General features: G+C 51.8%; 6 protein-coding genes across 6 annotated transcripts; 3 read left to right on the top strand and 3 right to left on the bottom strand.

Annotated features, from left to right (window-relative positions):
• Positions 1 to 1,371: 1,371 nt before the first annotated feature.
• Positions 1,372 to 2,006, top strand: ASPBRDRAFT_24765 (uncharacterized protein; the record flags this gene model as incomplete). The annotated part of the gene is made up of 3 exons (XM_067622085.1): positions 1,372 to 1,515; positions 1,578 to 1,681; positions 1,748 to 2,006. The coding sequence occupies 3 exons, from the start codon at positions 1,372 to 1,374 to the stop codon at positions 2,004 to 2,006; spliced, it is 507 nt and encodes a 168-aa protein (XP_067484302.1).
• Positions 2,007 to 3,439: 1,433 nt separating this feature from the next.
• Positions 3,440 to 5,546, bottom strand: ASPBRDRAFT_224226 (FAD-binding oxidoreductase). Its single transcript, XM_067621987.1, has 2 exons — positions 4,515 to 5,546; positions 3,440 to 4,456 (listed from the first exon to the last, which is right to left on the bottom strand). Exons 1-2 carry the CDS (start codon positions 5,104 to 5,106, stop codon positions 3,447 to 3,449), a joined length of 1,602 nt encoding a protein of 533 aa, XP_067484301.1. The 5' UTR covers positions 5,107 to 5,546; the 3' UTR covers positions 3,440 to 3,446.
• Positions 5,547 to 6,073: 527 nt separating this feature from the next.
• On the bottom strand, positions 6,074 to 7,126 carry ASPBRDRAFT_50031 (DUF3431 domain-containing protein; the record flags this gene model as incomplete). The annotated part of the gene is made up of 4 exons (XM_067626470.1): positions 6,074 to 6,143; positions 6,205 to 6,771; positions 6,838 to 6,937; positions 6,997 to 7,126. 4 exons carry the CDS (start codon positions 7,124 to 7,126, stop codon positions 6,074 to 6,076), a joined length of 867 nt encoding a protein of 288 aa, XP_067484300.1.
• A 754-nt stretch (positions 7,127 to 7,880) lies between these two features.
• Positions 7,881 to 13,135, bottom strand: nte1 (lysophospholipase). Its single transcript, XM_067628261.1, has 2 exons — positions 12,493 to 13,135; positions 7,881 to 12,387 (listed from the first exon to the last, which is right to left on the bottom strand). The coding sequence occupies exons 1-2, from the start codon at positions 12,867 to 12,869 to the stop codon at positions 8,154 to 8,156; spliced, it is 4,611 nt and encodes a 1,536-aa protein (XP_067484299.1). The 5' UTR covers positions 12,870 to 13,135; the 3' UTR covers positions 7,881 to 8,153.
• Positions 13,136 to 18,445: 5,310 nt separating this feature from the next.
• ASPBRDRAFT_50028 (GNAT family N-acetyltransferase) lies at positions 18,446 to 19,057 on the top strand (the record flags this gene model as incomplete). The annotated part of the gene is made up of 2 exons (XM_067626469.1): positions 18,446 to 18,485; positions 18,573 to 19,057. 2 exons carry the CDS (start codon positions 18,446 to 18,448, stop codon positions 19,055 to 19,057), a joined length of 525 nt encoding a protein of 174 aa, XP_067484298.1.
• A 617-nt stretch (positions 19,058 to 19,674) lies between these two features.
• On the top strand, positions 19,675 to 22,147 carry ASPBRDRAFT_190388 (anoctamin family protein; the record flags this gene model as incomplete). The annotated part of the gene is made up of 5 exons (XM_067620225.1): positions 19,675 to 19,759; positions 19,830 to 19,986; positions 20,062 to 20,350; positions 20,416 to 20,847; positions 20,897 to 22,147. 5 exons carry the CDS (start codon positions 19,675 to 19,677, stop codon positions 22,145 to 22,147), a joined length of 2,214 nt encoding a protein of 737 aa, XP_067484297.1.
• Between the last annotated feature and the right edge of the window lie 1,122 nt (positions 22,148 to 23,269).

The following is a 23,269-nucleotide window of genomic DNA, read 5'->3' as shown; positions in this document are numbered from 1 at the left end:
TGCTGGAAACCGAGGAGGGGGAAGGGATGATCTCATCCTGCCGACCGTTCCGGAATGCGAGGATCTGCAGAGTGTAAAGCACGGCGGAAGATTTAGTCTTGCTGTAGCTCGAAGCTTCTCGAGAGAGGGCGAGGGCGTGTGCATTGACTGATTATTGAACCCGTTCAATCCCGCCGGGTTGTACGATTGGGACGTGGCGTGGTCGCCATTGGTCTGTGCCGAAGCTGGTGGAAGCTGCTTGATGACCGGCGCTGAGTAAGGTGCTGACTCACGGTGAAATCATATTTCAGTAGTTAGTTAGTTATTCAGTTTGAAAGGAATCTTGATGATTCTGATGATGGAATAGATAGTCAAATGGGATGAATAATATCGAATGGGCGATGGAAAACAGTAGAATTGAAGCCAGAAGAGAGAGGAAGTAGAAAGGAAAAGACCGAAGGAAATCCGGCGAGATCCAGACCGGGCGATCCCCCGTGACGCCAAGCCATGACGATGGAACTTGGTTGGCTTCAACGCCTTCAATTCGGGCGTCTTCCACCCTCCAATCCTTCAATCACCTTCCAGTCACGCAACCGGGCAATCATGAGTTGACCAACAATACCTTCCCTCCCTTGCCTGGTCCGTTCCGGCTCTGTCCATCTGGCTCCATCCATCAGTCCATGGTCCGCGCAGATCCTCACACTAGACATGCCGGACCTGATACCCGCCCCGGCTGTGGATGCAGACCCAGCTGCGTTGGTGTGCTATGATGGCCATCGCATTCTAGCTCGGTTGGGCACCCCTCTTGTCCTAGGAACAGTACGATGCTGTCCGCTGTCCCCTACCTTAGTCTGCCTCTGTTGATGTGGTCTTCCTGCACAGCTACGGCACTCTGGTCAGTGCAATCACACAACCCAACGACTGGCCTGGCTCGGAACTAACTGACTTCATGCAGAGGAAACTATGACGCATCTGGGGAAAGGCGCAAAAAAAAACGCCTACGCTGGCCCTCCTTCCGTCGGCGTCGCTCAGCTTTCCCTGGACAGGCCACTGCACAGGGCCAGAAAAACTTTCGGCTCAAGCTCCAGAAAGAAAAAAAAGAATTATACAACATCCTCTGACGTAAAAGATACGCCCCGCTCATTTGGTCTGCCATGCGCCCTTCCGTCCTATCCATTCAAGCTGGCCAGGCGACATATAAAGAACCTTGTCCTGGTCTCCCCTCCTGTGCATTTCCTTCCCTTTTTCATCATCCATTCATCAGAGCCCAACGAACCAGTCTGTCAGTGGAACTGAGCTTCTCTTTGCGTCTCGCCCAATAGAACTACCAGCTGCCCGCCTAATTTACTTTCTTCCCATCTCTATACACTTTCAGTCCAGTCAACCGCAGCCATGTTCTCCAGTACCGTGGCCCGTCCACTACAGCTGGTCACTCGGTTCATGCAGTGGGCCAGTGCAGTCATCGTGATGGGTATCACTTCATACTTCATCCACAAGGGACCTCGCGGCCAGCATATCATCTATTGGGAAGTCATTGTAAGCATGCTTCCATCCTTGGATGTAAACACATCGATCTTATCAAGCTAACCATGGATTAGTCGACTATGTCTGTTGTCTTCTTCCTGCCTGCCTTTGTCTCGCCATTCATGCCCAATGCCCTGAGCAAGTTTGTCCTGCTCATCGATGTCGTCTTCTCGTACCTGTATGTACCGTTCAACCAAGCAATACCATCTATGTCCTTCTGTACTGTTACTGACCAAGACCACAGCTGGCTCACGGCTTTTATCTTTGCCGCGCAAGACTACAACTGGCACAACTGCGGCGCCAACTCTCCCCCCGGCTTGTCCTGCTCTAAGAAGAAGGCCAACGAAGCTTTCATCTTCCTGACCTTCATCTTCACCTTCTTCGCCATGTTCCTCGAAGTCGGTGCCCTCTGGGCTTACCGTCGCGAGAGCACCCCCGTCCGGGAGAAGAACACCGGTGGCGCCCACGGCGGCCCTGCTGACGCGCCTGTGGCCACAGTCTAGACTTCCCTCGACTATCAGATATTGCCATCTCGGCTGATGGGGCGACGACGCATGCCAATACAGTCTTGTGCATCCATCCATCCGTCTGCAGCTACGTCCCGCATAAGAGAATGCTGCCGTCCGTCTCCTGCGAGATGATTATTCGATACCGTTCTCTGTCTCTCTCTCTACGACCATGATACCACAGTTGACTCGTCTTTGATTGACATCTACTATACTGCTGTTTAATACCTTTGATATCCCTGCATACTAATGTCCTTTCGTTAATGTCCGTACGACGTGAATATGTGTGAACGACCTGAAGAAGTCGGTGGTGGGTGTGGATGTGCATAGATGGACCGGGGTTATGACTAGGATCGTTGTTTTGTTGTCACTAATACTATCTTTACTAATTACCACAAATAATCTTGTGATGTCCTTCGTTACGGATTTGATTTGATTCTATTCTATTCTACTGGATTTACCCCGTGCTGCGCAGCGTCTGGTTTATCCGATGTGTAATCAATAGTACCATAATAAGATATAGTCTGTACTTAATATGAACAAATTTTCATTCTATTTCCAGCGCTACAGAGGAATTGAGGTGATAAGATACGGTACGACTTCTTAATGAATGACCATATGATGATACGCTTAGGGTAACTGCCACTAGCAATTCATACGTATGTATATACAGTGTTGGGATAAATTATCATCACTAACTTACACATCTCTATATACTGTGTGAATATATATAATATATAGCATAGAACTGATAGTAACAAAAGTTAGTATGGACACCTCAGCTCTTCCGATAACTACTACTACATATTAAATAGTTAAACCTCACAGTCCTGCAGTAGCATAGTAGGGGTAGTAAACTACTAACACCTCCAACTCATTATTCTCTTTCAATTACTAGTCCGGCACACTGTGTAAAGCACATTCATAAGTAGTATATTTCTAGTACTCTACTAGTACTATCACACTGTTATGATGGATGCTCAGTTCTAGTTGCAGGGTTTGTTTGCGAGTCAAGTTGATGAAATGAACAACAATGGTGATTAAGCTAAGCTAGCTAGTACTAGTCTAGTCAAAATGCTCGAGTTCACAGGGCCATGGTATACAACAGCATACTAGTTATCATGTGTATGCTTGGCCTTGAAGGTTTTGAGGTCCTTGACAACAGATATTATCAATTGGTAGTAAAGTAGGAAACTATACCCCGAGTGTGTTGCTACGGAGTAATATGTAGTAACTATATCAAGCTAACGGAACGGGCAGGCACGTCATGCAACCTTATACTATCACAAAGTCTGTTATGTCTATTCATCGAGTGGTCTATCTATCTATTACTTCAAGTGTCTATCCAACTCGTGTCATCATCTGTCGTGTCAACCATGGAATCCCATCTACAACTTACAATCCCGGCTACACCCACACATAATATACATACACCCATCAAGCATGTCCCAAACCCTGTGGAAAATTCAAGATATCCAATGGGTCCCACTTCTTCTTGATCTCTTTCAACCGGTCCAACGCGTCCCCATAATACAATTCCGCCCAGTCCTGCAAATACGGATCAATATAGTTCTGATACGCTTGCCAACCACCCTCAGGATCAGCCTGGCGCACTGCATCCGCGACATCGGAAATTTTATCAACGGCAGTCTTCCGAGCTGTCACGTTTGTGAAGCCCGGGAAATCCCAGGCATAGATTTGCGACATGAAGAGGTTGTTCCGGTGGTTGAAGGCCATGGGTCCGACAGACTCATCCGGGGGCAGGGTGGTAGTGGCATCAGGGCCATTCAGATCGAAAGATATGAAGGCATCAGGCCCGGCGGGCTGGATAACGGAGAATATGGTCGAGATGGAGGTGCTGGTGTAGTTAGGATGGCCGTCATCGACGAGAGATTTGGCGTAGTAGGGTTGTGGGACAGACGGGGCGTCGAGGTCACCCATGAGATTGGTGAGAGCGGAGACCCAGTTGGTGAAGAAGGAGCTGGTGGTTGTGAGGGGCTGGATGGATTGGCGTGCGAGTGGGGAAAGGAGGCGCTGGATAGTTTCGTTGTAGGCTGCCATATCCCCGAGGTATTGACCCGTGAAGGAGCAGTAGGCTTTGGGAGGCTCGTAGCCACCATCTATAATCAATTCTCCGCCGAGAGAGGTCGGAAAGCCGGCGGAGGAGGTCGGCGGGAGGGATCCAATTTCTTGCAGGGTAAGAAGGACTTGTACACAGTCTGACTGAGTCGCGAAGCCAATGTTGTAGTTGACGATGGCCGTCGGGGCGGGCTCCATGCGGTAGGTGAACGAGGTCACAATTCCGAAATTGTTGGAGCCAGCACCGCGAAGTGCCCACCAGAGATCACCGTCGTTCTTGTCGTCGGTAGATGTGATGTTGGGGCTTGTTGCCTTAGGGCTGATCGTTCGGATGCGGCCGGTCACGTCCACAAGTTCCAGTGAGACAACTTGCCTTAGTTTAGCCGAGACATTCGGATGAGAACTCGGACAAATCATTCAACTTACTCCTGTCTACTAGCCATCCCCACTCACGAGAGGTAAACCCCCAGCCGCCTCCCAGACTGTGTCCAGCTACCCCCACCCCCGGACAAGTGCCATGAGGTAAAGCAAATCCCGCGCGACCCATGGCCAGAGCTAGCGGGCCAAGCTTCTGACCCATCTGCACGGTAACCTCCTGTGTGCTCTCATTCAGGGCGATCTCGGTCATCTGGCTGGAGTCAATGACGACCTGTCCGGAAAGACCGTACGCAGCATAGCTATGGCCACCACCACGGGTCGTGAGAGTGACCCGGCCCTGCTCGGCTGACACGCAGCGAACCGTAGCAGCAACTTGCTCCGTTGAATTGGGAATGACAACAACTTGTGGATGAGGGTGGTAGTTGCTGTTGTCTGCCACGGTGAGATTCGAGTACCCAGCGTCCGTGGTATACACAACGGAAGCACCAGTGGCGCCTAGACAGGATTCAAGAGATCTAGGCAGCGTGCCATCGTTGGCTGTTGCGGGGGTGGAGATGTTCCCAGGGTTCGGCTGCAGCGCTGCGAGTTGGTAAGGCAGCGACAACAAGACTGCCGCCGTTAATATGACCGGAGGGGCCATGGGGTGAATCGTAAAGGTGGGACAAGACTGTGGTAAAGAGGTCCAAGGGGCATACCAAGGACTGGTGCAATGTGCTTGGCCGGTTTTCGTGGGGGAAAATTGGTAAGATGTAAGGGGGTAGCGGTGTGCACTGAGTGAGTCGATTCGCGGAGATCGGCGAGAAAAGAAAAGGGGAATGTGCCATTTTATCAAGGGAGACGCCCATCCCGGGAGATATGATCTGTCTCAGAAGGCATGGACAGACATAGAACTCAGTCTCGGATCCTCTCCCCCATACGCCTTCCCCGACTGTAACTCCGCATAGTTACATTCCTTCCTCCGCATGCAACTCTTTCTCATTAACCAGAACCATACTATCTCCCTCTCTCTGCCCCTCCAGATTCTCCCTCAATTGACGGCCTGAAAAAGTCTCGCCCGTCGAGCTTCATCTGAGACATACCGGTATCCCTGACTATGCTGCATCGCTTTCATTGTGGGAGCCTTGTTCGCAGCGATCATCACAGTGTCCAAATTCAGCCAACGTTCCTTTGCTAGCCCTCAGGCCCCCCCATAAGCACAAGCTACTGCTAATACGAGGCCGGGCGGACGGGCAGTGGGTGGCCGATGACGATCAGCCGGCAGTCTTAGCTCACACACGAACCAAGGGAAAACTACCTGAATAGACATTGTCTCCGTCGACCATCTATCTATAAGCTTGCCCAGACGATGCAGACTAAGAAGCCGTGTATGGCGAGGTCGGCGAGCTGACATAATGCAGGAGCGAGAGGCTGTGCGGAGCGGTCAGGGCGTCCTGAATCCTGCGAGGCTGTGCATAGTGATATCACACTGGCTGCTGGTGAATCAGCCGCATCAGTCTCACACGCAGATGTACGCCAACCCAGCACTGATGGTAGCACCAGGAGAAGCCATAAGACCTTACTTGGCTTAGGCCAGAGTTTCAGCCCACCAAAAACCCTAATGCCATGACTCAAGAGCCAGAATCGATTTCCGGGCATAAATTGTAAAGCTCACAGTAACACTGTTGAACATCGGGGCATCTGATGTATAGAGTCAGTACTTTTCTCCCAGCATGCAAGTGTTAAAGATCGCATCACATACGAAACTGGCTGCTCAAGAAAGATGATATGCCACAGCATCTCGAAGACCGACCCCGCCGCAAAAGTATCCATATCGGTCGCCAGAGCCCAATCGCGCATTCTCACATAGTCATCTCGTGGCCGTTTCCGGATCCGGTCCCTTGTGAGCACAAACTGGCCACAACAGACCCCACCGATCTCGGTAGGGACTTGCTCCCGCTGCACGGAGAACATATCCATGTAGATCGAGGTGAAGTTGCGATACACCACGTTATGATTCGACTCCATGGCTGGATCAAAGGGCCGCACGGCCACGGGACATCCTGGACGGTGCTCACAGCGAAGATTCGCATACCCAGCCTTCTCCACGGCGTCCAGACTGAGCTTCTGAAGTAGGGAGGACGAAGCCATATCACCCACATCGTTATGCCACTGAGTGGCGGAGGCATGCATGAAAGCTGTAACATCCGCAAGGTAGTCGTAGTGTTCAATGATGTGCGTCAGGTATGCCATGCCTTCGCGGGCCTTGTTGGCCGGGATAGAGCGGTATCCAGGCTCTTTGTCGGAGGTGTAGATGTAGGGTTTCCATCTTTCCAACTGGTAAGCATGCCGTGATGATAGACCGATCGGGAAGAACTGGTTCGGGAGCACTTACTGGGGCTTGAGAGCGTAAGCCCAGGAAACATCCTCAGAGCTGGTCTTCGCCAGAACCAGTGCGTTCGGTTTGCGCCTCGCCGGATGTTTCTCGACGCGGCCTGCATGGCGTTAGCGAGGTTGACTAGTTCAATTGGCGGGCTTGGAGATGGGAACGCACTCAGTACCAAGATGAGATCATCCCTCAACAGTCTGATGTACAATAGAGCCAGGAGCCCGAAGCAAAACATGGCAGACCACCACGTACACAGACGCCTCGAGCACATGGGCAGACCAAGCGATTGGACCATTTTGTGTGAATCCAGTCAAGGAGAGATTATCTAACTTCGATGACGCTGCAGTCCTTGAATTGATCTCTCTTCGCGGCCGTTGAGGCGGAAGTAAATGGGAAATTGATGAACACGCTCAGCCTCGCATGATGGTTCTCGTATTAAAGTTTGGAAACCCTGCAGCATCGGGCTTTGAGAAGGTGGCTTTGTTGGTCAGCAAGACCACACGCGCATTGCAGAGAACACCCAGCTCTGTCAGGATGATAAGTCTCCGGCGGATAGCGGATGGGATTAATTTTACAGATAGAAGTGTTGTAAGAATAATGATTCAAGAACGATGATAATGATGCTGATGTTGATGATCGTCGGACGAAACCTGGCGAGGTCCGATACGAGGGGATTTGCAGCAAAGCCGCGTGTCACGAACAGCCGAGGAGGGGACGGAGAGGGAGGGGGAAGGAAAGCTGACAGCCACTCAATCCAGTTATCAACAAACAAAACCTCACCCACACACAATTCACTAACAGCTTTTCAGCAGCAGATAAAGTGGAGAGCGATCGCTGGATTGACAGGGAAAGAAGTTGTTGACCGACGAGAAGAAGAAAACTATAACTCGACTAAGCAACAGAAGGGATTCCGCTGGGTCCCGGATCTAGCCTTGCGTATGGCGAAGGTCTAGACTCTGGGGGCCGCGAATCATTCCGATGGGAAAACTGGGGACGGGAACCACTCCCCAGTGCTGGGGCCAACTATTTAGATTATCGATGGGGACGAGCGCGGGAAATAAATGAAATGCTCGGTTATACACGTCTAGATTTATGTATCTATCTACACTGATGTCTATCATGATTTGCCGAGGGACATGCACATGCAAGATGAGATGCAAACCATAAGCTCAGCAAAGGGAGATAGTCTCGGGTATAAAGCAGAAGATCACCGCTGAAAATCCGGGAGAACAGAGTAAAGTAACACTGGGAAAATAGAACTATCCCACCCTTCCGGCTCGGTCGCATATCATACAAATAGCATCGCATGACGGACAGGAACATCAGATACTCGCGCGACGGGGCGCCAGGGTCCGCTGGAGCTTCTTCTTCTCCTCGGTCTCTTCGGGAAGAGGAAGTGATCCCTCCCGCCTGAGCTTGTCCAGGTAATTCTTGCCGTACGCATATCCCACCTGGTAGATCTCGTCAAACTTGGCAAAGTCCAGGGTCCCGTATGGATCAATGGGCGGGCGCATGTACAGGCACCCGGGTGTGTTTTTGGCACGTTCGAGGTTCTCGATCGAGGACACATATGCCAAGCGCGCTTGAATTTCGGACAGCGTAGGCGGGTTGGGACACGAGCTGAACGGATTCCAGCGGTTCACCACTGCCCAAAACCCAGACAGGGAGTCGCCATAGCCTTGTGGGGTGTTGTCGTCAATCGAACCCACGTCCACCGCGAAGATCACATCAGCACCCAGCCCTTTCATGTGGTCGACCGTAAGATTGTCGATGTAGCCACCATCAAGGAGCATGCTGCCTTCGTCGCAGATCGGCGGGATCAGGCCAGCCAGTGACATGGATGCACGTACGTACCGCCAGGTGTAGCCGGAAGAGTGATATTCGGCACGCGATCGGCTAATGTTGGTGGTGTTGCAGTAGAACTCCAGCCAGAAGTCTTCAATCTGGCTATCCCCGAAGGTCTTGAAGATGCCACGATTGAACTCATGCCCAGTGGTATAGGAGACAGTAGGGTACGTCAGGTCAAGAGCGAATCGCCAAATACTACCCATACGGCCGGCAAACTTCTTTGCACGGCCATACATGGGCACAACGTCAGCATCCCGTGCATACAGAGCTCCTATGAAAGAACCAATCGAAGTGCCGCCAATGATATCGATGGGAATGCCTGCTTCTTCTAGAGCCTTGATGACACCGACTTGGGCAATACCTCTGGCACCTCCGCCACCAAGCACAAGCCCAACCGACCGGCCACAGAGCCGACGCGCCAAGCGATGGAAGTCACCCTTGAATGGTGTCTGTGCAGAGTATAGCGGCGACTGGCGGATACGGCGCGAGGTGTACTTCTGAATTTCAGCCTGGATGACCTGAACTCTCTGCTTTAAGACGGTTCCAAAGCGTTTGGTCTGGGGATGAGAGGGTTCAGCCGTCAGTCGGAAGGCCATCTGTATATGATGATGTCCTCCATTGATCCAGACTCGATTCTTCAGCCACTGGCGGGTAAGCCCCGGAGGGCAGTACCGCTCCCCGTGCAACAGAACCAATTCTTTCCGAGCGGTCGTTTTCATCCCAAGCAGAAACCTCTCGTATTCACCAATACTAGGCGTGGACTCGGCAAGGCCAACCAGCAGGATGCAATCAGCCTGTGTAATACATGTTTGTGTCCACGGAGAGTTCACGGTCGTATCCGCAATATAGAGCACCATGCCGTACTTCTCCTCCAGATCCGCCAGATACTGTGATAACTTGAGTTTTCCCATCTTACTGAAGGCATGTCTGCCCAAGTGGTTCAGAATAGCCGCTTGATTGAGGGACGTGGCGCCGTTGGTCACCCCAATCTGGTGAAGCGCCTGTAGCAGCCTGTTGCCAAATTCAACGACGGGAACTCCTGCCGTTACAGGAAGAATGCCAACAGTACGAAGATTGAGAACCGACTTTGCTGTCTTCACTGTGCCAGAAGCACCAGGTTCACTTCCCTTCTCGGCAACCGGAGTCTCAACAAGGTCCCGCATCCGTTGGGCTATGAGTTTAGAGACCTGAATGGTGATTCCCGGATGTTCCTGGGCGAGGCTGTTGAAAAGAGTTCGGGGAAACTTGGCGAGTTCAGTATCGCGGATGGCATGGAGAGTCGCCGGGCGGGTCGATTCGGTCATCACTTCCAGTTCACCCACGCTTTCTCCCTGGCCGTATTCACCGACGACGGTCATCTTGCCATTCGGACCTTCATGTACAGACCGCAAACGTCCATTCAAGGCAAGGTAAATTGCATCGCTCTCGTCGCCCTGGTGATAGATTACCTGGCCAGCACTTACTTGCACCCATTCCAGGGCGAAGTCGATATGGAGAAGTAACCGTGGGAGCAGGCTTGTTAGCCGCTTTGCCAAAGTCAACAGGGCCAAGGGGTACCGCTCCGCTATTCTTTCCAGAGACGCCCGCGGAAGGAATCCTACGTATACGTCTGTCTTCGCAACCACATCCGTATACGAGCGGTATGATGCGACAGCGCCCACATAGCCTTGGATTCCGCCAGGTTTGATAAGATAGAGTGACCTTCGGGACTGCTTCTTCCGCCTAGGGTCGTTTGCTGCCGCTGCCGAGCCCGATGCACGAGAGGAACTCGTGTTAGTGCGTCTTAGCATAGGGAAGAGTTCCTCTTGAGCCGGTCTGGAGGCTCCCACAAGGTCTTCCTCTTTATCGTCGACGGGAATACCAACATCAAGAAAACCATCAACAACGTAGTACAAACCCGGATGGCGCTCGCCTTGCTCAACAAGAACGGAGCCCTGAGGGAAGTAGACAATTTCAATGTCATTTCGGAGCTCTTCCCTCAGATTGACAATAGGAGAGGTGCCACCGGCACTGGTAACAGACATGGACATCATAGATTCACTCTCACCATCCGCAGAGCCTTCGTAAGGATCGATAAACCCAAACGCATTGTTGCTGAATACGGCTTTCTGGCGACGGGAATCATACGAAAGAAGCTTCGGGGAAACGTCGCCTGAAGGGTGACTGCTTTTACGCAAGAAGTTATTGGTGCTTCCCGTCAAGCCGATGCCTTTCATGATACACTCCAGGATCGATTCCCGGAAGAGCGCGTCCTCATCCACAGAATCTTTCCGGTGAAAGGGAGATGCGCGCCCCGGAATCATTGGAGATGGGGACCGTAGGGGGGAGTGTTCTTTCTCCGTAAGAGGACTCAGTAACCGGGGAGCAAGGTGCTCGTATCTCGGGCCGAAGCGCGAAAGCTGAATGGTAGATAGAAGATCTCCGGGACTCACACCAGAATTTTCTCGGTCACTCAGCGCACTGTCATGAGCAACCATGGAGACTGGGCGTTTGGAGACGGCCATCTTTGCCTGAAGAGCGGCTTCCTTCCTTCGAAAGCTACTCGACCGGGGTCTTCGCCCTCCATATGGGTTATGCAACGCGATCCCTTTGGTAACTTCCTCCGGACCTAGGCGATCTCGCTCCTTGATAAATTTGTCCTTGAGACGGTCAAGTGCTGACCCGCGCAGCTCATTTGGCAAATCGTACGTTGTGAATTTCGTCATCTGCTTCTCTATTCCCAGCACCTCATTGTTCAATCCCAAATAGGAGTGCGCGGTAGCGAAGGTGACTCTCTGTAGGCGCGTAAGGATAACTTGGACGATATGGGCAGTCGCTTTTGGGTACACTCGGGTCAAGCGGCGGAAAGCGCTTGCGGGGATGATTGCAATTGTCGTGTCTACCATCGCTCGTGCAACGATATCTGGATGCACCGATTTCCTACGCGTTTTGCCTGGATACTTTCTGCTGTCAGAGCCAGCAGAATGGGCCGGTGGAACTTGGCTTTCCCCCAGATTTAGTGGCGGCACAGCTGGCAGGTCTTCGGCCGTGCTGTTCCTGTGAGAAGCCGGGTCAAGACGATCCCCTTGATATTCAAGCGGAGAGTCGACCATTCCCCGAGGGCTCGTCGGAAATGAGTCAGGGCCAATGGCAGGACCAGGGCCTGTACTAGAAGCGCTGGAGGCTGAGCTATCCGCATACCGCAATTGGACATCCTCGGTGAACAGCGACAAGATGGAAAACAGCGAGGACATCGAAGCTCCATTCTTCACCTCGGTAAGCAGCTGGTATCCTTGCCTTCCGTCCATTCGATGATCATCTTCGTCAGAAGATTCACCTGCCATGCGGTTCAGGTCTTCGTCTGTGCCCGACTTCCTGTCGCGCATGGACTTGACGAAGATTTGGACCAAGCCATCAACGACCAAGCAAAAGCCTTTCTCTTCCTCCAGCAGGAGCGTTTCTCCCGCGATCAACTTCCTTGTCTGCATGGTACGGGTCAATTCGTGGAATACAGGCCGCTCGAGGTAGCCGAAGACTTTGATGGCGCTTAGAAATTCATCCAGATAGTTTGCCAACCCCGGTTTCGTGTCACTGTCCGGAACGTCGGGGAAGAGATCGAGCTGGGGTTCCTTGCGCTGCGGCTCTGGAGGCAGACGACTGTACATGTTCAGGAAACGATAGCGGATGAACCAACTGATGGTTGAGACCACGGCCAGCGCGATCAAGAGTCTATCAACAGGAACCGCCATTGTCAGCATATAACGGCACTAGAGACTCAACTGGAATTGCCAATGGCAATGATTACAGCCTGGAACATCAGGGTGCGTTACTCACAAGGTCGTAAAGTTCATGGTGAAGGTGAGGCTCATGGAAAAGAGCGTAAACAGCCATGTGGGCAGCGTGATAGTCGTAAAGGTAACAATCCAGTATAGAACACTTGGAATGACCTGGAAAATGAAGGAAAAGATCCAGCCGATCCACCCCACCATGGTTGAAGGTGCTGGAGGGGTTATTGGCGGGGGAGGGAGATGCGAAGAGAAGCCGGACACCACGGAGAAGCTGGCGGTTAAGGCGGGGATTGAGGTTGCGAGGGATCCTGCGGCGATCGAAGAGGATGCAGGCACATGGAGAGGGTCCAGGCTTGAAGATTCAAGCGAGGGTGGTGCAGCGATAATGCCGTCACCGGTGGCCATGATTCCCTGAGCTTCCATGAGCTCGATGGAGACCAGACGCTAAGACACGGCCGACTAGTGATTCCAAGAAATCAAGGCAGCACCGGACCCCCCAACTCGTCCTTGGTTCGTCTCTTTTTGCGCTCGTTTTAATCACATTCAGATTCAAATTCCGGCGTCACGGCTGGATGCAACGAGATGGTGGGCAGACAGCAGGCAAGCTCGTAGCCAGCATCATCCAAGCAGGGGAGAACGTGCACCCAGGAATGCTTGTGGCTGGTTGTCAAGACGCAGGAGCTCAAAAGGGCGGATTCTTTGGGTGCGGAGACTCGGGCAGGAAAAAACCCGGGCGGTAAACTTTAGATAGTAGATTAGAATCATTATCAATTATCAATTATTCTATTTTTCTTTCTGTTTTTACTTTCTTTGCTTTTTTTCGGTATGATATCAATTGAACTATATTGACATTCATTACCAAGGTTATAATAGCAGTAGTATTCAGGCATTGTATTATACGTTTAATGCAACATTATCGGAGAATACAGTTGTCAAATGCAGTCTTCTGCAGAGATTCAAATTCCCGTGGGTTTTTGTAAGAGACTGAAGTAATACTCTGGGTTCTATTTATCTAATATTCGCAAATCTTGATGTTTTTATGTAGTTGAGCTCAGCCTGAAGGGGGCTTAACTTCCCGGTACTAGTATGCTGGCTACTAGTAGTGCCGCAAGACTTGGGATCTGATAATATATAATTGAAGCGATAGTAATACTAGTAGTACTACGAGAACTTAAAACCCTGTCCACGCAATACAACTACTTAAATACTCTCCTAGATGATGTACTAGTGTATTTGCAGGTCATCTCACCAGTCCTGAATCGATCTTCTTTCTGATAGAGTCCTCTAAAAGTTCTCCTTTTCATCCCTTTCGCTCAATATGCTGTCACCGAGGGTGCCTCTGCACTAAAGTCATTGCTATCGTCCAAGAGACCCGCTTCTTTATCTATATATAGCTTAACACAACGGGTCCAGTTAGTACCTCACAGCTTGTATATGTGGTGTGACTTTCATGAATATATAGTTCAATATCAACATAGTCAAGTAGATGTAAAAGGGATAAGCAAACACCCTGGGAACGGGTACATGAACTGAGAATAGCTAGTTAGTTAGTAGACAACTGAATAGATTAGTGTAGATAATGCTTTGCTCACCGCCCCCAGGAACGAAGCATCCAACACACTCGGCGGGCCACCCGCTTTCTGCCCCGTGCTGGCCGCCCAACTGCCAACCGAAGCCCCGTGGGTGAGCTGTAACTAGTCGCTGCCGCCGGATTTCATGCTCCCCTTCTTTCCTGCCTATCGCTTGCTTCTACTTGTTCTCACCTTCTGCCGACTTCTCTTCTTCTGTCTCTCGTTCATCAGTTTTGCTGTGGCCTTGGCTCACAGGCCCGCCACGGTCATGTTTCAGGTAGGTGGCCGCCTATTTACCCGTTTCGCAATTCCCCGTGCCCATATTGTGCTCGTGCCAGTGCTGTGGCTGATCCCGCCCTGTTCCTAATATAGCGCTTGCGCGACGCAATCGATTCGCGGATTGCAGAAGAACAAGCTCGCCAAAGGTCCGCCCAAACTTCACTATCGCGCTCCAACTCCGCTCGTCATCCCACGGGTCGCAACCTATCTCCGACTAGGCGGGCCTCTCGTCCTCGGCGTAACACCGGTACCCCTGTCCGTGGTCCTGACCCCAACGAGTTCGAACAGGAGTTCGCCATCGGAGATGATGAAGGTTCCAGCAGATCGGCCACTCCGCGTTTGGAGTCGGCGGGTGGCTCCGAAGCTGCCCCGGAGGAAAATGCCGGGGAGGGGAAGACATCTTCTGAGGAGTCCGCAACCAAGAAACCGGAGGCTCAGCCCGTAAACGAGACGAATCAGTCGTCGTCTGAGCTGCCGCCAGAGATTCGGGTGAAACTGCGAAGGTTGGGTAAACTCGAAAGCCGCTATCAAGGTAATGAGCGCTCTGCAACCACAGCCCGGCCATCCGTTAACTTATCGCCATACTCTAGATCTCCTGAAAGCGTACCGCATGGCCCATTCGCGCGTCCTGTCGATCGAACCATTCGAAGCTGCCCTGCGAGAGAACACTCCCCTGACATCGATCAGCGAACCGAAAGCTCTGACGGAGTATTTGAATCAGATTTCGTTGAAAGGTGAGTTGGTCACTGAGGAACTGAAACGTGTGACAGCCGAGCGGGACGACTACAAGAAAAAGTTGGAAGAGTCCCAGAAATCCACCAAGGCCGCCTGGGATGAAGTTACAAAACTCAAGGAGGACAGCAAATCTCAAGCCAAGAAAGACGAGGGGTCTACTGCTGAAAGCGCTGCTACCAACGAATCTACATCCAATAGTGCTGCGAAGTCAGGAAAGGCGTCCACTACGTCTAGCGCCAAGGATACTGCCGAGACCTCTCAGAAGGAGTCCGGGGGTGATAGCGAAGAGTTCTTCTCGTTTGACAGCGAAATTCCGCGGTTGGAGTCGGAGTTGAAGGAGAAGCAGGAGGAGATCGACACTCTTAAGTCCCAAGCCGAATCGCTTAAGCGCGACCTGTCAGTAGCCCGCGAGTCCACGGAAGGCATGGTCCATAACCTGGAATCCGCTACACGGGAGCTTGTTGAGTTGCGCGACACTAAGGACAAACAGGATGCGGAGTTGGAGAAGCTGAAAACCTCTAAGCAAGAGGAGGTTGGTGAGCTCAAAGCCAAGCTTAAGGAATCAGAAGACGCCGTGTCGAAGACGAGTTACGAGATCGAAAACTTGAAATCCGAGCTCAAGCAAAAGACCGATGCTATCGAACAACTCCAGGCTCAGTCTGCTCAAGCAAAGAGCGCTGATCAGCAAGCAGAGATCGAGTCAAAATTGGAACAGCTGAATCAAGAGAAGGAGGCCAATGACAGGCGTTTGGGGGTTCTACAAGGACTGGTTGACAGCCTTAGGTCCCAGCTCAAGGAGACGGAAGAAACATTTACCAGTCTCAAGAAGGAAATGGGACAGAAGACCGAAGATATGGGCAAACTACAGAACGTCGTCGACTTCCTGGATGTTAATCTCAAAGACAACGAGAAGTGGAGACAGACCAAAGACCAACTTGCAAATGGCAAGGAAGCAGCATTCGATGAACTTCGCGAGAGCCTGGCTCCTCCACCGCAAACAGCAGCAGTGAAAGAAGTCTCCGCCGGACCTACTGCACCAGCAGCAAACCCTGCAGGTGGTGCTGGGGGCGGTAAGAAGAAAAACAAGAAGAAGAAGAAGGGAGGTAAGGCGAACGAGGAGGCTAACAAGGTAGCTGAAGCTGCTGCTCCTGAGGAGAAGCCAGAAGCAGAAGAGCCAGATGATCAAGCAGCCTTGAAGCTCACCGAGCTGGAGCAGAACATCGAATCGCTCAAAACACAACTGGCTGAGAAGGATGCTACCATTGACCGTCTCTGCTCAAAGATCAAGGGAGAGGAAGATTTGAAAGAGGAGATCGAAACTTTACGCGATGACTTGCTGAACATCGGTCAAGACCATGTTGAAGCCAAGGATAAGGTGAAGGAGCTTACTGCGCAGAAGAGTGCTCTGGAGGAAACCATCGCCAAGCTGGAGAAGGAGCTAACTGATTTGCGGACGAGTACTGAGTCTAGCAAAGTTGATACCGAGAAGGCACACAATGACCTGAAAGACGAATATGAGAGTCTCAAGGTCAAGTCTACTACCCTAGAGACTGAGCTTTCTGCTGCCCAGCAATTGGCTGCCACGCGGTTCAAGGACATGACAGAACTGCGGGAGACACTCCAGAAACTGCAACCGGAAGTGAAGAAGTTGCGGGCCGAGGCCTCGGAGCTAAAGTCCACTAAGGAGTCTTTGAACAGCAAGACAGCCGACTTGAGAAATCTGGAGGGACAGCACGACGAGTTGCGTGCGGAGTTGAAGTCGCTTAAGTCCACCATATCAGAGAGAGATGCGGAAGTGAAGTCCCTCAACCAGAAGATCAGACAGGAGACGGACAGCCGTCTGAAGAGCGAGGAGAAACTGACGGTCGCCCAATCTGATCTGCGATACTCGGAAAGCAAAAAGCAAGAAGCCGTGGAGGCAAAGGAGAAGCTAGCATCGGACCTGTCCAAGGCTCAAGATGAGCTGAAGGCAGCTCGGGCCCGTCTACGTGAAGCTGAGAGCCAAGCTGCTCAATTGAACAAGGACCTTGGCGGCCTACGAGAGGAGATCCAACTGAAGACAGCACAGCATGCCAGCGCACAAAGCCTGATGAATAGCATGCGCGACCAGGCTGGAGAGTTGGGCATGCAGATGAAGGAAGCCCGGGAGCGGTGCGAAAGCTTGGAGGAAGAATTAGCGGATGCTCATCGCCTGCTGAGCGAGCGGACTCGGGAGGGCGAGACTATGCGGCGTCTTCTCAATGATATTGACGGCCGCGCAGAGGCCAAAGTACGGGATTTCAAGGAGCGCATGGAGGCTGCCATCGAAGAACGCGACCGGGCTGAGGATGAAGCAAGTGCTCAGAGCCGCCGCCGGGCGCGTGAGTTGGAAGACTTGAAGGGCAAGCTGCGCGAAGCGGAGCGAGCCTTGCGCACCGTGGAGGAGGATAAGGAGGAGCTGGAGCATACTCAGAAGGACTGGAAACGCAGACGGGATCAACTCGAAGCCGAGTCGGAGAAGACAACCCAGGAGCTCAATGATCTACGACAGGCTATGGCACGGTTGCGGGATGCACTGGATGAAAGTGAGAAGCAAGTCCGTGATTTGGAGAAGGAGAAGGCCGAGCTGCGTCGGTCCGTGGAGGAGACCAACGCACGCTTAGAAAAGGTTCGCAAGTCCAACAAGATGCTACCCGATGAGAGTCGCTTCGGTAACCCGCAATCAACCCGGTCATCCATCGATTCCGGATCACGCAAAGCGCTGGCCTCCCCAGTCTCCAAAGACCGCAGTCCATCCACTCGGAGAAGTGAGACGCCAACCGGGGCTGGTGCATCATCCATCGACTATATTTACCTGAAGAATGTTCTCCTCCAATTCCTGGAGCAGAAGGACAAGAACTACCAGAAGCAGCTGGTGCCTGTCCTGGGGATGCTGTTGCATTTTGACCGGTGAGTAACCCAGTCTTCCCTCTTCTTCCCTTCTGAAGACTTGTATATACTGACTTGAACAGGACCGATGAGCAAAAGTGGATGGCGGCCATCACCTCACGCTAGGCTTCGAGGCCTTGGCCTGAACTTATCGTTCTTGGAGGCAAGGACATAGTTGTAATTATACCTGGTACATAGCATTCTTGATTCACATTTTATTATATACCTTGTGGAAGCTTATCTCGTCTTGCGCCAACAAAGAGATGTCCCAATTGACATTCTCCTTCTGTTTCTGCGGCCTTCCAGTGGACTCGATGTCATTTGAAGGGCGCGGAAGCAGCCCAGTCCTTTTTGAGTAGAAAGAGTTGCGGTCCCGACCACACGGTGGGGAAACGACAGGCGGGCCCTCCGGGGTCTTCTCATTTATATTCATCCCCGCTTTCTAGTCTTTTCCCTTCGACAACTTATCTTTTGATTCCCTTCTTAGCAATTGCACATATCCGCACAATGTCTGACCAGCCTACTATTCGTCTTGCGACGCCTGAGGGCAAGTGTTCCCTTCGGATTCTGTCATGACACTACCTGCATTTGCCCCGTACGCGCTTAACTAACTATGTCTTGGCTACCGTTGCAGATGTCCCGATCATCCACCAGTTCATTTGCGAACTCGCCGATTATGAGAAGGCTCTACACGAAGTAGAGGCCACTCACGAATCTCTCCTTGAGACCTTGTCCTTCCCCGACAGTCCGCCCAAGCGTGGCTCCGTGTACACCGCGCTCATTACCCCTCCTGCGACGGCCGAGAACCCCACGCCCAAGCCCGTCGGCATGGCGCTCTTCTTCTACAACTACTCTACTTGGCGCGCAGCCCCGGGAATCTATCTCGAGGATCTTTATGTTCAGCCTAGTGCTCGGGGCAATGGTTACGGCTTCAAGTTGCTCAAGTATCTTGCCGCCAAGGTATTGGAAATCAAGGGCAGACGCCTGGAGTGGAGCGTCCTGAAGTGGAATGAGCCCAGCATCAAGTTCTATGAGCAGGTTGGGGCTAAGGCCATGGACGAGTGGACCAAGATGATGATGGAAGGCCCTGCTTTGAACAAGTTGGCTGAGGGATTGTGAGCGACTTGAGCCTGTTTGACCATGAATTGAGGAAGCGAGGGATTATCCCTGTCCCCCGATCGCAAATAGACTTGTACGACTATAGAATAATCTTGTGGCGTGTGGCTTTCGAGCATCACATGGAATGATTGACCTCTTGAACTACTTTATATGGAGCTGGTTGGCAGATCAGCAACAGGGATGAGTCTCACCGCCCGGAATACACTGCAACAAGAAGGCGGTAAAGGAAAAAGCATAAGATCCAAGTCTGAAGAGTGACTCTTTGTACATAAGCTATCATCATCCCCCCCTAAAAGGAATCCGATAACAAACCAAGGCACTCTGGAAAAAGAGAGAGTCCCGAGGAATGAATGCATGGTGACGATGGAGGCGACTCACGATCGGCACCAGCCACGATGAGGGCTAGCCCTAAGCGCCAGATCGGATCGGTGGTGACGTCGTCATCGCGGCGTAGATCCCCTGGGAAAAAAGGCTCCTAAAGACTAGACTGCAATCCGTATTACTAGTAGATCCCGCGCTCCCCTGGGATTTACTCTTGATGCTTTGTCGACGGTGCTCCCTGATCGGACTCATGATCCCCTGATTCCCGTTCGACACCTCTCCTCCCTTCCCTTCCAATGGCTTCCACAATTCCTCGGGATCCTGTGCATAGCAATCACTATGTGGACTACGTGATTCGCTACAACTTCGGTGGTGAGACTGGTAAGATGGCGGTGTGCCCCAGGCCAGCAATTCCCGGTGTCGCTCCGATCTAACCAACCACTATACTTAGACACCTCCCATGCGACTGAACAACTCGATCGACTGCTGCGGAAACTCTTCGAAGTTGGACTGCAGACCGAAGTGAGGCAAGGGGATGAGTCGTCACTATTGATATTCGTCCGAGCGTCACGGAAGAAGAGCCTGAAGCGCGCCCTTCATCAATCACGGTGAGCACTTGCTCTTTTGTACGGTCGGGTTTTATCATCGTCTCTTACTGACTCGTTGAATGTTATTTCTCCTAGCATTCGCGATTGGCTCTATGGCGTCCGCAATACCGAACCCGAATCGGAATCCTCGGCAGAGCCCCAGTCGGAATCGGAGCGTTTGCGCGTTATCTACCATATGATCACCGTCCCTAAGGAAGCAGGCGGCGCTGGTATCACTCCGAAACATGGCGAATGGAAATGTGTCGATGCGATCTTCCCGTTGCATGATGAGGCTATGAACAAGCAGTGCATGAAGGACTGGAGCCAGAAGACGTTTTTGTCGGCTGAAGATTTGGATCAGATACGGAACACATTCGGAGAGAATGTAAGGATAAGACCGTCCTTGCATGCGTTACTTGATCTGCCGCTAATAGGGGTCTCTACATACAGGTTGGCTTTTACTTTGCATTCCTACAGTCATACTTTAGGTTCCTCATCTTCCCCGCCGTATTCGGTTTCTCCTGCTGGCTGCTGCTCGGATCCTTCTCCATCATATATGCGGTCGTGAATAGTCTGTGGTGTATTATTTTCATCGAATACTGGAAGCGTCAGGAGGAGGATCTGAGCTGTCGTTGGCAAACAAAGGGCGTCTCGGTTGTGCGACCCAAGAGACGCGAGTTCAAGCCCGAAAGGGAAGTTCAGGATGAAAGCACTGGTGAGGTCAGGGGGGTGTTCCCTGCGACCAGGCGGATGTATAGACAACTGCTGATTGTCCCGTTCGCCTTGCTTTCTGCGGTTGCATTGGGCGTCATTATCGCTACGTGCTTTGCCATTGAGATCTTCATCTCGGAGATATACAATGGCCCGCTCAAGACCTACTTGGTGAGTCTGAACCATGTGAATCTCCAGAAGGTTTTGCTAATAGGAGCAGGTTTTCATCCCGACCATCCTGCTCTCGGCTCTGATCCCGACGATGAGCGCGGTCCTGGTGTCTATTGCTACGAAGCTCAATGACTACGAGAACTACGAGACTCAGCCTGCATACGATGTAGCATTGACGCAGAAGATCTTCATCATTAACTTTATCACCTCATACCTGCCCATTTTTCTCACGGCCTTTGTCTACGTTCCTTTCGCGAGCCGTATCGTGCCGTACCTCGATGTTTTCCATCTGACTGTTCGGCCGTTTGTGTCGAAGGAGGCCGCAAGCTCACGGCGAACGGAGTTCAGCATTGACCCAGACCGTCTGCGCAAGCAGGTGATCTACTTCACCGTCACGGCCCAAGCCGTCAATTTTGCCATGGAGACCATTGTGCCCATGCTCAAGCAGCGCCTTTCCCGCGAATACAAGGAATACAACCGACGAAAGCAGGGAAAGATTGAGACTGAGGATGGCACCGAGGCCAAGAAAGAGGCATTGTTCGACGACCACCCCGACGAGACCAAGTTCCTTACCCGGGTACGCAACGAGGCCGACATGGAGGACTACGACGTGACCGATGACTTGCGAGAGATGTGTATCCAGTTCGGATATCTGGCCCTGTTCTCTCCTGTCTGGCCCCTCGTTCCTGTCTCATTTTTCGTAAACAACTGGGTGGAACTTCGGTCCGATTTCTTCAAGATCTGCATGGAGTGCAAGAGACCCTGGCCGCAGCGCGCCGATACCATTGGACCCTGGCTGGAGAGCCTCGGCTTCCTGTCGTGGGTCGGCAGCATCACCAGCTCCGCCCTTCTCTACATGTTCAGCAATGGCCATGAAGGCCCGAACGGCGAGCCGACTGCCATTCGCGGATGGGCACTGCTGCTGACGATCTTCTTCTCCGAACACATCTACCTCATGGTGCGGTATGCCATCCGCGCAGCCATGGCCAAGCTGGAGCCTCCGAACGTCAAGAAGGAGCGGACGGAGCGGTACCTCATGCGCAAGCGGTACTTGGAGTCGACCGTCGCGGCACGTAGCAGTGATGATGAAGGGGATGACAATGAGCCAGATCATTCCATGAAAGTCCCAGATATTACTCGAAAGTCCTTGGAAGAGGATGCTCGCGAGTGGTCGACTCATGACACTGATCCGGCGGAACGGTTTTGGATGCGTCAGAAGGGTTGGAAGGAGTCGGCGCATGTTGGGGCCACCATCATCAAGACGCTGGCGACTGAGCCCACGGTGAAGAAGGAGCAATGATGTGAGATTGATTGATGACGAGAAGGGAGAGGAGGATGTGTTATATTGATGACCGGGCGGGTGTTCACGAACGTAGTATATACATGGGTTATGAGATGGAGCTGGAACTTCTCTATTGTCTATAGTATGTGTCATGAAGTTCGATTGATGTACTTAGTCACTATTCTGGTAGTATTCTATTGTCATTGATATGCACTTACTAGTAAATGATTGTTTGAATGTCAATTCAAGTACAAACTTGCACACATATGCCAGACTTAGTCCAACCGAGGACAAAGACCTCAAGTAGTGTTACTATGTAGACAACCCAACAGCGGCAGAACCGCGCAAGCCGCTGACCGCTTCACTTACCGCCCAAAGCGGCAGAACCTAGTCGAGCTCGTCCCAAAAACTCCGGATTTAAGCGGATTTAAGAACCATACAGTCCCCAAAAACGGGCTGCGAGAACTGTACAACTTTTCACCGCCTTTTGAAGTATAGGCAGAAAATGTCCACGGGACTCGAGTCTGGACTGGACTCGGCCATTACCCAATAGTAATCAAGCACACCACTTCCAGCCAATGCAAGGCTGAGTCAGAAGCACAGTCCCACTGCAGCCAGCAGCTCTGCTCTGGCATCGGCATTCTGACGCCGATGGATCCGACATTCCAAAGTATGTAACACAGTAACACTAACACCCGCTCGGATGCCGGCGGAGGGAAGTAGTAAGTTGGGTCGAAGATCATTTACACTTACAGAGTACATATGTACAGCGCCGGTTGGGGATTCTGTTGTTATTTTGTTTTACACAATTAATCTACAGTGTAAATAAGTTGTTATTACTCATGTAGATCAGTTATACTAGATCTCGTCGGAGAGTGTAGTGCATGATTGTTTTGCTCTGTGGTTAACTCTATAAGTTAGTGGGAGTTCCCGTGAACTGCCGGCAAACCACTGGTGTGGTTCGCGGAGGGGCAAGCGATGAGTCAGCGCATGCCGGATCAGTCATCAGCCGTGGGTGAGGCGGACAGAGAAACGAAAGGAAACAAAGAGGTTAAGTTTGGATCGTTGAGGGAAGGAAGGAGGGGATTTTTGTGTCATGTTCAAAGCTAAATAGGAGGGAGTAATTGAACGAATGAATTA

This window comes from Aspergillus brasiliensis, assembly GCF_001889945.1.
Source record: "Aspergillus brasiliensis CBS 101740 unplaced genomic scaffold ASPBRscaffold_1, whole genome shotgun sequence".
Lineage (NCBI taxonomy): Eukaryota > Fungi > Ascomycota > Eurotiomycetes > Eurotiales > Aspergillaceae > Aspergillus > Aspergillus brasiliensis.
Note: the sequence above shows the minus strand (reverse complement) of the source record. Positions and strands in the feature narration are given on the sequence as shown.

What these genes read in the sequence shown, in the direction of transcription:
- ASPBRDRAFT_224226 (XM_067621987.1), bottom strand. Translation starts at nt 5,106, where the DNA reads ATGGCCCCTCCGGTCATATTAACGGCGGCAGTCTTGTTGTCGCTGCCT. An exon ending in GGGATGGCTAGTAGACAGGA is followed by an intron (nt 4,457 to 4,514) that starts GTAAGTTGAATG and finishes AACTAAGGCAAG; the next exon opens with TTGTCTCACTGGAACTTGTG.
- nte1 (XM_067628261.1), bottom strand. Translation starts at nt 12,869, where the DNA reads ATGGAAGCTCAGGGAATCATGGCCACCGGTGACGGCATTATCGCTGCA. An exon ending in ACCATGAACTTTACGACCTT is followed by an intron (nt 12,388 to 12,492) that starts GTGAGTAACGCA and finishes TCCTGTTGATAG; the next exon opens with ACTCTTGATCGCGCTGGCCG.